The sequence below is a fragment of the Hyperoodon ampullatus genome (assembly GCF_949752795.1).
Source record: "Hyperoodon ampullatus genome assembly, chromosome: X".
In the NCBI taxonomy this organism is placed as follows: Eukaryota; Metazoa; Chordata; class Mammalia; order Artiodactyla; family Ziphiidae; genus Hyperoodon; species Hyperoodon ampullatus.
The window spans coordinates 22,458,806-22,472,421 of NC_136913.1; the positions used below are offsets into that span (position 1 = coordinate 22,458,806).

The 13,616-nt window shown below is 36.0% G+C and overlaps 1 protein-coding gene across 4 annotated transcripts in view; it reads left to right on the forward strand.

The window, feature by feature from the left end:
• POLA1 (DNA polymerase alpha 1, catalytic subunit) overlaps positions 1-13,616 on the forward strand; it is a gene marked incomplete at both ends in the record, with an annotated part of 294,126 nt that overhangs the window by 143,421 nt on the left and 137,089 nt on the right. For all 4 annotated transcript variants that reach the window (XM_079728267.1, XM_079728268.1, XM_079728270.1 and 1 more), the window contains 2 exons: positions 4,946-5,124; positions 6,953-7,084. In XM_079728267.1, the coding sequence (XP_079584393.1) occupies positions 4,946-5,124; positions 6,953-7,084 (311 nt within the window). The remainder of the gene's footprint in view (positions 1-4,945; positions 5,125-6,952; positions 7,085-13,616) is intronic.

Consider the following 13,616-nt stretch of genomic DNA (forward strand, 5'->3'; position numbering starts at 1 on the left):
ATTGTATATATTTCTGTTGGTATATACTTAGATGGAGAACTGCTAGGTCATAGGGGACATGTATGTTCAGCTTTAGTAGATATGACCAATTTTCCAAAGTGGTCCTACTAATTTAGACCCGCTACTAGCAGTGTTTGAGTGCTCGACATTCTTACCAATACTTGGTGTTTCCTCTCTCCTTCATTTTATGTGGTGGCATAATGTTGTGGTTTTAATTTGTGTTTCTTTGATGACTAATAAAGTTGAGCACCTGTTCTTATGCTTATTGGCCATTTGAATATCTTCTTTTGTGAGCTGTCCAAGTTTTTTTCTGCTTTCCTGTTGAGTTGTCTTTTTCTTATTGATTTGCAGGCATTCCTTTTATATTCTGAATGAGTTCTTTGGAAATATATATCACAAACATCTTCTGTTTGGAATGTTTTTAATATATATCACAAACGTCTTCTATTTGGAATGTTTTTGTTTTCAGGTATAATTTACGTACCATGAAATGTACAGTGTTAAGAGTATTATGCAAAAAGTTTATCAAAACAATATTTCCATTGCCTAGAGAGTTCCCTTGCACTCTCCCCAGTCCATACCCTCCCCCTCACAAAAGCAGCCACTCATCTGATTTCTAGGACCATAGTTTAGTTTTGCCTATGCTAGAATTTTATATAAATACTCTCCTCTGTTATATACTTTTTCTGTTCAGCTTCTTTCAGTTAGCATATTTTTGAGATTCATCCATCTTGTTGCATGTCAGTATTCTGTCTTTTTCATTGCAGAGTAGTATTCCATGGTAGATTATACCAGTTTGTTTATTCATCCTCCTGTTGATGGACATCAGATTGTTTCCAATTTATGGTTATTATGAATAAAGCTGCTATGAACTTTCTTATACAAGGCTTTTGATGGATGTAGCAGTCACCTTTTAAAAATTCATTAAATATTTTTTCTTTAATCCTACTAAGTTTTCAGTTTGTATATTGTTCTCTAAGAAGTCCAGCTATATGAAAGCTTGGATTTGTGGAAAGGATTCATTTCCTAGAGGAAATTTTTAGAAAAAAATATTCACAGTAGGACTTCATTAATTAGCTTCCCTAGTAGTTTAAGTGATTCATATTACAGACAACTGCTTGGGAATACCAGTTACTCTACTCATTTGAAGTTTCATTCATATGGATTTTTCCCTCTTCCCCAGTTGTATGAACACATGTAATTGACTTTACTCTAGTTATTTGCAGTTGCACTAATAGAGACCTTGTCTTTTGGAGGAAGAAGATTATTTAGTCAAACGCATCAGCCTCTAAACCTAATGCTTTGAGCTTGGAGTATTTTAAATACTCCTTGGAAATGGAGGCAAGTGAACATTCTAAAAACATAGTTTACAATTGTTAGAAAATACTGTGGTAAAGAAAATAATTCTGTGCTAAGTGTTACATTGGAGGTATGTGTGATAAGAATGTGGCGATCTCAAGTATAAAACGGCACTGCTGAACTCATCCCCTCCAGTGCCTGTGATGTTACTTTCTATAAATACTTTTTGAAACATGAGAGCTTTGATCCTGTTGCCAAAATAATGTGAGATCCTTTAAGTTTTCTAATTATAAATGACAGTATTTTAATTTCGTTCCACTGCCCCTCTGTCCCGTCTCGTCGTCGTTGCCCTCCCCCACTCCCCCACTGCAGCCCAAGCAAAACGGTGTGGCTGGGTCGCGACAAGCCACAGGATTGAATTAAAGCGCACATCATTTCCACTCCTGCTCTTCCCCCACGTAACTGGTGCCAAGCCCAAGGAGGCCGCTCCTCCTTTTACTCTGTGCTGGACCAAATGATTGAAGTCATCTGTCAAAAGCTAGTCTAGTAGAAGTGGAAGATCTCTTTTCAGCTGGGGCATAAAGTTTGTTTCTTTAAGCCAGTTCAGAGAAAGCTCTCATTAGAAGAGATAAGGAACTTGGAATTCAGTTTTGTATCTCTTGCTCACTCAAAGACTGCTGTGATTACTTACTGTATGGTGTGCAGTTTAATATTGATTATGCCCTGTATATGCATGTATGGAAGCTGTGATTATTGCTTTAATGACATTTCTGACAATAGTGCTTCATTTTGGAGGGACAGTAACTACGAATAGAGTTCTATGTAGCAGCTGTTTTGTACATTTTAAAATTCAGAATCTACCTCTAGGTGGCAGCACCAGATACTTTTTCCCTGTTGTTTCGCTCCAGCCTTAACGAGTTATGGTTTAAGCAGTAAAACTTTTTAAAGTTTCCCGAAACTTCGAAATAAGCTGCTTATCGCCAATTTTGTGCGGATTTGGAAAAATTAATTTATATGTTGAATAAGTTTGGGGTTTAAGCATGGATTTTGACCTTAAAAAAGGATTCCAGCAGCAGTGATCCATACTTTTTAACATGACTAATTATATGTTTTCTTAAAAAGATTTAACTTAGCCCTCCGTGATTTGCCTGTTGAACTTATAATTGTCCTCCCATGAAAATCACTTTTTTGTGATATTTTTGTATCCAAGTAACTTCTTGTACAAGGATCGTTATATACCTAATATTTTAAGGTAATTACACCGTCTTCTCCCTTTATATTTAAAAAATTTACCATTGACTTATGGCCAAGAATGCTGAGGTGAAGTCCCTTCTCTTGAAAAAAAATCAGCTTGTGAATAAATCTGAAGTAATTAGGTAGGCCATTTGTTTTTGTTACTGCCATGGGCAGATAAGGATTGTGGAAATGGACATTTAAAGTAGGCATTTCATAAGGCCTGATAATTTTTCATAACTCTTGGTCACTTGCTGGGCTTTTCTCCGTAAGTAGCAAGGCAGCCCATGTCCAGTTGTGGTGTGCTCAGCAGGCAGGCCTCCCCAAGCCTCAGGTGCACTCAGTGGGCATGGCTGGTGGGGAGGCCTAGAAAGAGATTTCATTGCTTCCTTGTTAGAGCCCAGCCAGTTTTGTCTATGTGCAAAGCCAGCTTTGTTTTGTTCCTTGATATTTAGGTTGTGAAAGAAGCTTGTCTTTCAGAAAACACTTATTATTTTTCTTTTTCCTTACTTTTTGAATAGTATTGGCCTGGGAAATTGATGAATAATTATACCATCAGAGAAAAGGTGGAGCTACTTTCTCATAATCGTGAATAAAGCAAGACATTATGTGAATACAGTTGGATTCACAGCTAGCGGTTCAGGAATTTGCAGCAGTTGCCCTTCACTACAGGGAAGAAATGGCACCATTCACAGGCGTGGGCGTGGTCTCTCTTACTCCTCTGCCCCTCCTTGTCTTTAAATGAGAAGGTGTATGTTCCCCCACACTTCACTAACTTGCTGTTGCTCTTAGACTATAGGTAACTTGTAAAATAAAAATGTATAGTGAGTCTTGGGGCCAAGTGACCTATGTTACAGTAACCAAGAACAGTTTTTCAATTTGTTTTGAATGTGTAGTCTTTGTTTTTATTATACACTATCATGTTGGGAAATACTCACTTTGATTAATTACTACAAAGAGCAGCTATTAACTTGCTGTGCAACATGAACGTGCATTTCATATATTTTTCCAGATTTGTAATTTTGAATGAATACTAAATGATGGATTAAATGATGTTCATCCACTATTTTATTTTTTCATTCACGTGGCATTTATTGGGTGCTTACCAGTGATAGGCACCACTGAAAATGATTTGTCCCTAACATCCGATTTAAACTTCAGAAGTGCATGGTGGTGGTAGTAGCTCCATCTTGCAGGTGAGAAAACCAAGACTCAAAGTCTCAGTCTTTTCATTCTTTGTTCAGCACCTTTCCACTGTGTCAGTCAGCCCTAAGTCTTTTATAATTAAAGAGATGTCACGTGACAATTGACCAGATGGGATTTAGGATCTTGTCACTGAGTTCTGAATACATCTGTTAGACTATCTAACTATGCAAGCTGTTGGTAGAGTTACAATAATTTTTAGATGTTTTTGGTATTTGAACTTTTTTGCTCAGTGACTGTTTTTATTACTTATTTACCTTTATACTAAAACAAATGATAACTTTCTTTAGATTACTCAGAAGCCTAGAATTCTTCAGGATTGCTAAGGAATGCTTTCAAGAAAATGTTATAAGATATAGTGTGGAATATCTTTTTAAGTGTAAATCCAAATAGTACATTTTGACATATGTGCTTTGGTCAAAGGCAAGTTAAATTGGTTGGCCTTAAAATCATTTCTTTTCTCAAATAGTTTGGGGAAACAAGATAGTGTAAACTATGCATCGATTGATTTCTTGTGTTGTTTTGATTGAAATATAGAAGGTATATTTGGCTTCAGTATTGTCGGGGACATTTTGGCCTATAGAGTTTGTAGATTCATTGTTTTTGCACATATTTTAAATTTCTGAATTCAGAACACCAAAAAAAACCATGTTGAGTTTTGACTCAGATGCTGCTACTGAATTTTAACCACTGAATTAGATTGCAACCTACATGCTGTTAACTACTGAGCCAAGATGGAATCGACCACTGCATTGAAATCAGGGTTAGCAGTGGTGTCTGCGCTTGAAGGAGTTGTAATAGCAGTGAACTTGTTTTCCATAATGGGATTTTTATTCTCTATTTTCAGTTTTAATGGTGATACTTTGATTTTAGGAGATTTTAACAGTGCACATTTTTTTGAGATTTTCATTGTAACTTTAAGAAAATAGTAAAACCATCCTATAGAAGTAGTTGCTTCCAAACGCAAATGTCCAGTGGAATGTTTTTGCATTGTTTTGGTGCAGTTTACTTGTTTTGTTTATAATCTCCTTAAAAAAAGAAGTCATTTGTCTTGGTGATATGAGCCTCTATCTTGAGTTCAAATGGTTGTGTAGTATGTGCATGAATTTGAAATAATTCTTTTCTGATTTCTCTTCTTCAGAGTATTTTTGGAGAAGGGAATTTAAATAATTGTACCTTTCTGAATTTATTTTTTCTTTAACATTAATAGGACTTGACCCCACCCAATTTAGAGTTCACCATTATCACAAAGATGAAGAGAATGATGCTCTCCTTGGTGGCCCAGCACAGCTCACGGATGAAGAGAAATACAGGGACTGTGAAAGGTTCAAATGTCCATGCCCTATATGTGGAACTGAGAATATTTATGATAGCGTCTTCGATGGTTCGGTTAGTTGCTTTTGTTTCTTTTGTTTGTTTGTTTTGTGAGTGAACTAGTATAAAGTCTATTTTCTCTCTACTATGTGTATAAAAAGGAAAAAGAAAACACAGGTTTTTATGTGTTTAAAGAATTTTAGCATCACATGAATTCTGCCTTCTCAACTTACTTATTTCTGCTTGAAACCTCTTAATAGAGTATGATTGAGTATTGTTTTTGGCTTCCTAGAATGCTTGGCCTTGGTTTTTTAAATGGAATCTCTTTAAAATTCTGAATTATCTTAAAGTATTTTTATTGTAATTCCTTAATCAGTAACCTGTATTTCTCCACTCCCAGCCCAATTTATTAAGGCTTAGAGCAATATTTTCCTTTATCTTAAATCAAGTTTATGGGAACTAAGTGTTTTTGGAAAGTTTTTGTTTATCTTTACACATCCCACTTGCCTCCTTTTTGACAAAGGTACTCTGATTATCTTTTCTGCTGTCTTTGCATATCAGGCATTAAAAAAGTCACAGGGAGACATTTCTCTAAAGAAGTACTGCCAAAAAATGTATCATTGACCTTGGATCAGAACTTGAAACTTGGCCAATCTACTTGATTCCACTGCAGTGTTATACATGTACTAGCCATTGGCAAATGAGTAGGCAGCAGAACCATGTAAAACCTTGAAACTGAAAGAAAATACGTCCTTTATCTAAATTAAAAGTAATTATTTTAAGTTAATTTGGACAAACAGCAGATGTTTTGCATTTTTTTGAATCAAAACAAAGCAGTCTTTGGAAGCAAGTGCAAGGAAGAGGCAGACACAGATCAGCAATACTTGCTAAATCCTTGAGTTTTGCTTCATTACAGCTGTAAATAAGATAGTTAATTGCATGGAGGCTTGACGACTTGCAGATGGGCTAACTGTGGAAGAGCCGATGTCAAGCTCTAAAATCTCTTCCACCTGGAATTGCTTCGTGTGGCGGGGTAGGGTTATGTACCAGATTGGAGCAGGAAACCAAGATGTTTAAGTATCAAGAAGGAAAACAAATGCTCCAGAAACCCCAACAGTTTTCCTGTATATTACATTTGCTTTGTCTTTGTTTAAAACAAAACAAAACGTTTTCTCCAACTACTAATAGTTCATTTTTTCAAATTTTTACTCCTCCTCTCTCCCCTCCCCCAAATACATTTCATTTGTTGGGGGGCAGTGGTTACAGAAATTTTAGATTTGCTAAGCTAACAATAAGTGATCACTTTGTGGTGTAACACTTAATTTTTAGGCTTTATTCTTAAAAATTAAGTTGGCAGTATGGAGCAAACTGTTGTCATTAACGCTCTTGCTTTGCCTTGGAATGAATTAAGTGCAAATTTAAATTCTTGATCAGTATCTCTAGGAAGGATGTTTATTTCCAATAATGTGACTTCACTGGTATTTTCAGAGGGGAAACTATTTTATCCATAGTCTGTCATGTATTGAATGTAAAAAAAGTAATTTCAGGGTTTACCCTTGGGCTTTGTACTCCATTATGATGGTGGCAAGAGTAGAAGTTATGTGGTGACTGAGGGGATCTTTGGGAGGAAAGTGGTTGAGAAAATAAGGTTAAAAACTTACCAGTAAGACGCAAGAGGGAGGAGATATGGGGTTATATGTATATGTACAGCTGCTTCACTTTGTTATACAGCAGAAACTAACACACCATTGTAAAGCAATTATACTCCAATAAAGATGTTTAAAAAAAAAAGCTTACCAATAAAATGAATTTAAAATATTGTACACCAGGACAGCATGTAAGTTTTTAAGCACAAGACACCTTTTGTAACCTTTTGTGTACTTGTCTGTCTTGACTTCTGTAGGGAACCAATATGGAGCCCAGCTTGTATCGTTGCAGTAACATCGATTGTAAGGCTTCGCCTCTGACCTTTATGGTACAGCTGAGCAACAAATTGATCATGGACATTAGACGATGCATTAAAAAATACTACGAAGTAAGTATCCATAATGAGTGTCTTACATATGCAACTTACTAAGGTTTGGTACTTGTTTTAAAATAAAATGATATGGTTTTTGTATGAAACTGTAAAATTTTGAAAAGACGGGGGAAAATGATTTGATTTTTCTGTTGGGCATTTCATCTCATTAATGAGCAGTATTTTTAGTAATGAAGTTTTTGCTTTTAAGGAAAAATGAGAATATAATCAGGAAGTGTTTTAGTTTATTGCTGCCTAAATAAAATGAAGTTAAATGGTCACTCAGATTTTCGATCAGAGGAGGAAAAATCAATATTACCTATCTTTGGCAACTAGAGCCGTAAAATCATGTGTGGTGATTTTATTTCTGTTTTACTTTTTAAAAACTTTTTATTTTATATTGGAGTATAGTTGATTAACAATGTTGTGATAGTTTCAGGTGTACAGCAAAGTGATTCAGTTTTACATATACATATATCTATTCTTTTTCAAATTCTTTTCCCATTTAGGTTGTTACATAATTGAGCAGGGTACCCTGTGCTATACACTAGGTCCTTATTGTTTATCCATTTTAAATACAGCAGTGTGTACATGTCAATCCCAAACTCCCTAACTATCCCTTCCCGTGTGGTGATTTTAATAAACTGCCAACTAGCTAACACTTTGTGTTTATGTGGTAATCTAAACCATTTCATAGCTTAGTTTTCCAAGGAAATCAGAATAAACATCTTTTAAATTTCAATGCTTTTGTCTGGCATTTTAAAGAAGAATGTCTAATTTTTATAAATATATAGTAAAAGTTCCAGAACAGTGAGTGAGCTGTCTGCATTAGAAAGAAGGCTCCTTTCAAAGTTTTTGTTTTCGTTTTTAACACATTTCATATGAACTAGTTTTTTCCTCTTCAAAAGTTAAAATTAAAAGAATAAAACACCACATTTCCCATTTGATTTTTCTTAGTGTTTCATTATGTCATTTGTCATCTAAACAAAATTTCTGTTACTTGAAAGTTCATTGTAACTTAGGTAAAGAGGTTACTCTGGCAAGGCATTTCCCAAAAAATGCTCTGGTTCTATTAGGTAAGACTCTTGACTTTGATCAGTATCATCCTATAATTTCTACTTGTATGTTAGTTAACATATAACGTAACGTTATCTTCTTTAAAATCGAACTCATTAAATGAAAATCAAGTATTAGATAATTAGGATGAAGAGTAAAAGCATAGAGTTCTAGTCTTTGGAGTAGAATAATTTGTATTTGTCAAGAAAAAAGAACCAAGTAGGTTTGTCTGAAGATATTTTTAGAATAATAATTATGGCCACATTTTGGGAAATCTGAAACATTTTAGTGAATAATCCGGTGCTGTACTTAATGAACAGTTGGATGGGAATAAAGGTTATCTGTGGGTTCACATTCCGCAGTAGATGAAATGTTCAGCACGTGAAATGTTAGGCCTTCATTTAGCATGAAGAGTCCAAATCAAAACTATTCAGCTCGTTTGCAGACCTCATTGAGCAGAGCATGATTCTTGACTCTTGGGAAGAATTCTGAGTTTTCTCTCTATGTTTAGTCTATCAAAATCTTTACCATGGAAATGTTAATACTAGAAGAAGCTCATCTATTTCCTTCTCTAAGAGCGGGCAATCTGTTTTGACTAAGTTGAGAATAGGCAGAAAAATGATCTTCTGAATAGTTAGAAATATGCCCTAACTGAAAGATTGATTTCTAACTCTGTGTGTGTGGTGTGGTGGTCGTGGTTATGTAAGTATTTTTCAAGCTAAATAACCTAGTTTTAGGCATCCAGACATTTAACCCAAGGTTTCTATAGCATTTGTTTTCATTGTCTACCAACCATCTCACTAGCAGCAAGTTAGTTTTCCTGTCGTTAACTGCCCACTTGATTGACTTTCCTAAGAAATTTCTAATTAAAATACCCAAATGTCATTCCTACACTTGAAGAATGATATGATTGTCCTCAGAATTAAGAACTTGTTTCTCTACTTTCTGTCCTTAGGCATATGTGATTGTCTGGGAGAGAAAGAAATCCATTATTCGTTCTTTTCATGGCCCCATGATGAACAAATGTTTCAAATATTCTCAAGATTGGAGCTTTTATACAGAAAGCTCATGCACCTCCAAGTTATACTTTATTGGTAGAGTGTTCTCTTTCTTCCTGACCCCAGACTTAAGAGAACTTTGCCGGTAGAGGGATATGGTGTTGAGTTTCTTTTGTTATCATGCCTCACGTGATCCTGATTACAGTTAGTTCAGTGTGATATACCATAGCAGTGGCAATCCAGCTGGAGATTAATACACCAAGTGTACTGGAGTTAAGGATGTTGGTACTAAGTGCTGAGATTAAGTGACTGTTCTCTGAAGCTAACGACCAAAAGACTTCCCTCCTATTCTGCAAGTTAAAAAATGCTCCCCGCTAGACATAAAGTTGTTAGTGGACTGAGGACAAGAGTCTCCATATTTTGTTCATTTTAGTTTTAGAATCACTGCAGGGAAGAACAACCTACATTGAGAAAGGAGGCATCTCCATAAGGAAGGAGCTTTTGTAAGACAGTGGAGGAATATAAGATACTTGACCAAACACTGTAACCTGCCAAGGAACACAGTTCTAGATAACCAAGAAATCTGGCCGTCAAGAACAAAAGGGCCAAAGTTTAGGGTAACAAAGTATACTTCTTAATCACTCTTCAAAAAATATACCACATCTTCTGTTATATTCTGTGGTGAATAAATAGTGCTGACTGAATAAATGTGATGCAGCAAACATTAAAATTTTTATATATCTGAGAATCAGTCTGTATCATAGTATTTTAATATTGGCTCTTTTAATAGCAGGGGAAATGCTTTTTTCTCTCACCGTATAGCAATGATTGTATCCTTCGGATTCTTGTTTCATACAACATTTAAATTTCTGTATACATAGAAATACAAGAAGCACCAAGCAAGGATATTTCAAGTAATATATTAATTTCCTTAGGAGGAAAACAACTCTAATGCTTTATCTTGAGATTTGATGAAGCATTGGAAGACTTTGAGGCAGCACAGAAAGCTCTAATTCAAAGTTGATTTCTTGCCCCGGTCCTAATTGGTTCCACTATACAAAGTTAAAATTGAACTGGTATTTTTTTTGAAAATCGTAAAAAGCCAGTTTAAAGACTATATCTCTAAGCTTTTAAGGATGTTTTTTAAAGACTCAATTTTACAGTGAAAAATTGATATGTGTTTCCCCTCCCCTTAAATTCTGCTTCAGAAGAGCAAATAGACACACACACACACACACGCACGCACGCACGCACAAAAGGGGAGAGAAACACTAGCTAATCTAAATTGGGAAATGAAGAGGGCTTTTTTTAAGCATGAAAATTTCATCATCTTGTCAGCTGGCAGAATGCCTGCTGTGTGGATTCACAAAGGCTAAGAATTACACTTTCATGAAATTTTCCTCACTAACTGCCCTGGTTAATTTGAAAGATAACCCACTGTTCTAATTCATTCCTCAATTGGGCGGTGCAGGTTTTATCTTTGATCTGACAAAGCATTTGTGTTAATCGTTTTGGCCCTCCAGTAGACACTCTTGGGATTGTGCTTTTACAATAAATGTGTCTGTGATAGCTCTTTAGTCTATTATACTTACAATAGATCCATAGAACTGGTAATTAATTCTCCACTGCTTTGGAAATGGGAAGAATAGGTGTAGCTCTGTCAAGTGCTGCTGGGAAGTTTGTTTAGCTGGTTCATTTTTGAAGTGTTCCCCTCAGCCATCCATGAAGCAGCCGCAGAAGAGAATGTGAGATTGAGATGCTGCCTACCCTGAAGACTTGCTGATAAATGGGAAATCTGACCCCTCTTGGTACCTGGGAGGGGGGTAGTGGGTCATTTACTTTCATCTCAAGTACTATTAGTTATAATGTACATTAAACCCTCATTTTAATACTTAAAGAGCCATTCGTTTCTAAAGGTGGATAGTCAACTGAAATATCCTCAGTTCCCATTGATGGCTTATGCAGGTTTTAGAGTGTTCCAGTGGAGCGAAATGTATTTCTCACCAGCCTTGTAGTGTTTCCAGCAACTTGTAAAGGAGCATTACTTGGGGCACTTCACTACGATTTTTAAACAGAGGTATTGCTGGCCCTGCATCTAGAAAAATTAACAGTTAACAGCTAGTCAGTGCTATGCATATGATAACATTGATTAGTTGCTAGGACCAGAAATAGGTGATTGAATTCCTTAGAAATTTGCTATTGGTTTTACAGTCTCAAAATTTGCCTGACATAAGCTTTCTGAGGACAGGACCTATGCTTTCTTCGGTGTCTCATCTGTGATCTCTGCTCCAGACGTTTGCTCTCAGTAGTGTATGCATTTTAATGTTTAGTAATGTACTTTCTTGTTTTTTCTTTAAATTCTTTTTTGCACTGTGATCATATTGGCAGAAGGCTTATTAGTGGTTCACAAGATTCTCAGGCTAACACAAGACTCCACATTAATTTAAGGTCATGAAAGCATTAATATAGCCCTTTGTTACCCTGTCTTTATTTTATGTCACTGATTACTGTTGGTTTCATTATATGCCCATCTCCAAGTTCATAGCCTTAATTTGTTTTCTCCCCAAACCAAGTGTCAGGCAAAGAGGCATTGACCAGAAATATTTTTATTAAGATGCAAAATCACATCGTGCAGAAACATACTCTCATTGTCCTGACACAAGAGTCTCACTCTTACTACACAAGGTGGCAGAGAGTGGATGCCTAGCTGTTCTTCCTCTCATACTCCTGCTCTCTCCCTGTATTTTCCCCATTTCTTTCTCAGTATATTAATTGTGGTATAAGTCACATTTTAAAAATCTCTTTTGGACCCACTTTTATGAGGAGTTCCAAAAATAATGTCCAGTGTCACTTGTCTCATGATGCAGAGACTTATGCTGACGTGTGTGAGCACCTAGTAAAGAAGGGAACATTTGACCAACGATACTGTGAGTCCCTCTAGAAGACAGCACACATCCAGGAAGTGGAGTGGGATGTTTTGTGGTATATGAAAAATCCACGTTAATTTTGTTTTTTCACCTTTGCAAAAAAAACAAAATGATGCTTGTTAAGTTTGGAATAGATATGCATTCCTTAAAAACAAAATTAATAACAACCACCAAACATAATGTTGTTAAGCCAGAAGTTGAATCTGAGGACAGGACCTTAAAAGTGCAGGGAGGGCAGTGTGAAGTACTGGTTAATATATTTGGTCCACCAAAATACACACCCACTCAGCATCACAGGCAACAGAATCCATGGTGTCCAACAATGCTTGAAGGTGGACCATTTCTTTAGGAATACACAGAGCTCAATTAGTAAATAAATCGAATAATTAAAGATGAAGCAGCCTCTCACCACATCGCCGCCCCCATCCTCACCCCCACCCATGTAATTTACTTGTAGAGCCACTCTTACTTCCGTTGCCTTTTGCTTTTCAAATGTAACAGTACTTCATGACAGCTGTCTTGTGCTGGCGGATCTGAGGGTTTTAGAGCCATGCAATGATGTTCAGTAACTCTATCTTGTTCAACTGCAAATATTCGGTCTTCAATAACCCTCAAAATTTCTCATTTCTTACCTGTGGTGATGTGGGCTGATAGTTTTTAGGTTGTAGGTTGCAATATGCAGTAGTCTCACAGGTACATTAGTTCAAATAGTTTAAACTCTAAGCACCAGTGGAATTATTGTTTATCTCCTTGCCTCTGCATTTATATTTAGAACATTTAAAAAGAATAAATTGGGTTTCTTTTTTGTAAAAACTGTTAACAGCATAATTATAAGTGGTACAAAAGGTATGCAAAAAAGCAGTAGATATCCATCCCACCCATTCAGCATCCCAGGCAGTGCAATCCATGCCGCCCAGCGGTGCTTGAAGAAGGATCATTTCTTTAGGAATCCATAGAACTCATCTTAAATCTTGTTAAGACAAAACAAAAGAATTAGTATTTCTTTTTGCTCCACACCACTTGATAGGGAAGTTTAACATAAATGAACACCACGGACACCAGTTGCTTTTTTTTAATGCGGTATTCTAATATCAGGGCCCATTGATGGAGGATTGGTGTGTTTTCATTAGCGAATGGCTGTTTTTTCTTAAGTATGAATATCCACCAAGCTGATTTTCAGTCGGGTATAACATTTTACTGCAACACCATGGTGTGTTCTACAGAAAAACTAAGAAGTAGAATCTTATTATAAGTAAATGTATTATTGTACAAATCTAAGGGAATAACAGGTCAAATCTAGTCCCCTAAAACGTGCCAGCTACGTGTTCTACACAAACGGCGTTAACATGGTATGAATATTAGTTGTTATAAAGGAGTTCCAGTATGTTACAGAACTTAGTGTTTGTCTAAGTATAGACCACAAACCATATATCAACAAATTAAACTTGAACTGTTTAAAAAAAAAAAAAAAAGGAGTTCCAATAAGCAAATTGGATCAGGTACAGCCTTATATCCCACCTGACTTTTAACCTTCATAGAATAACCAACATTCCTTGTACTCTCTATGTT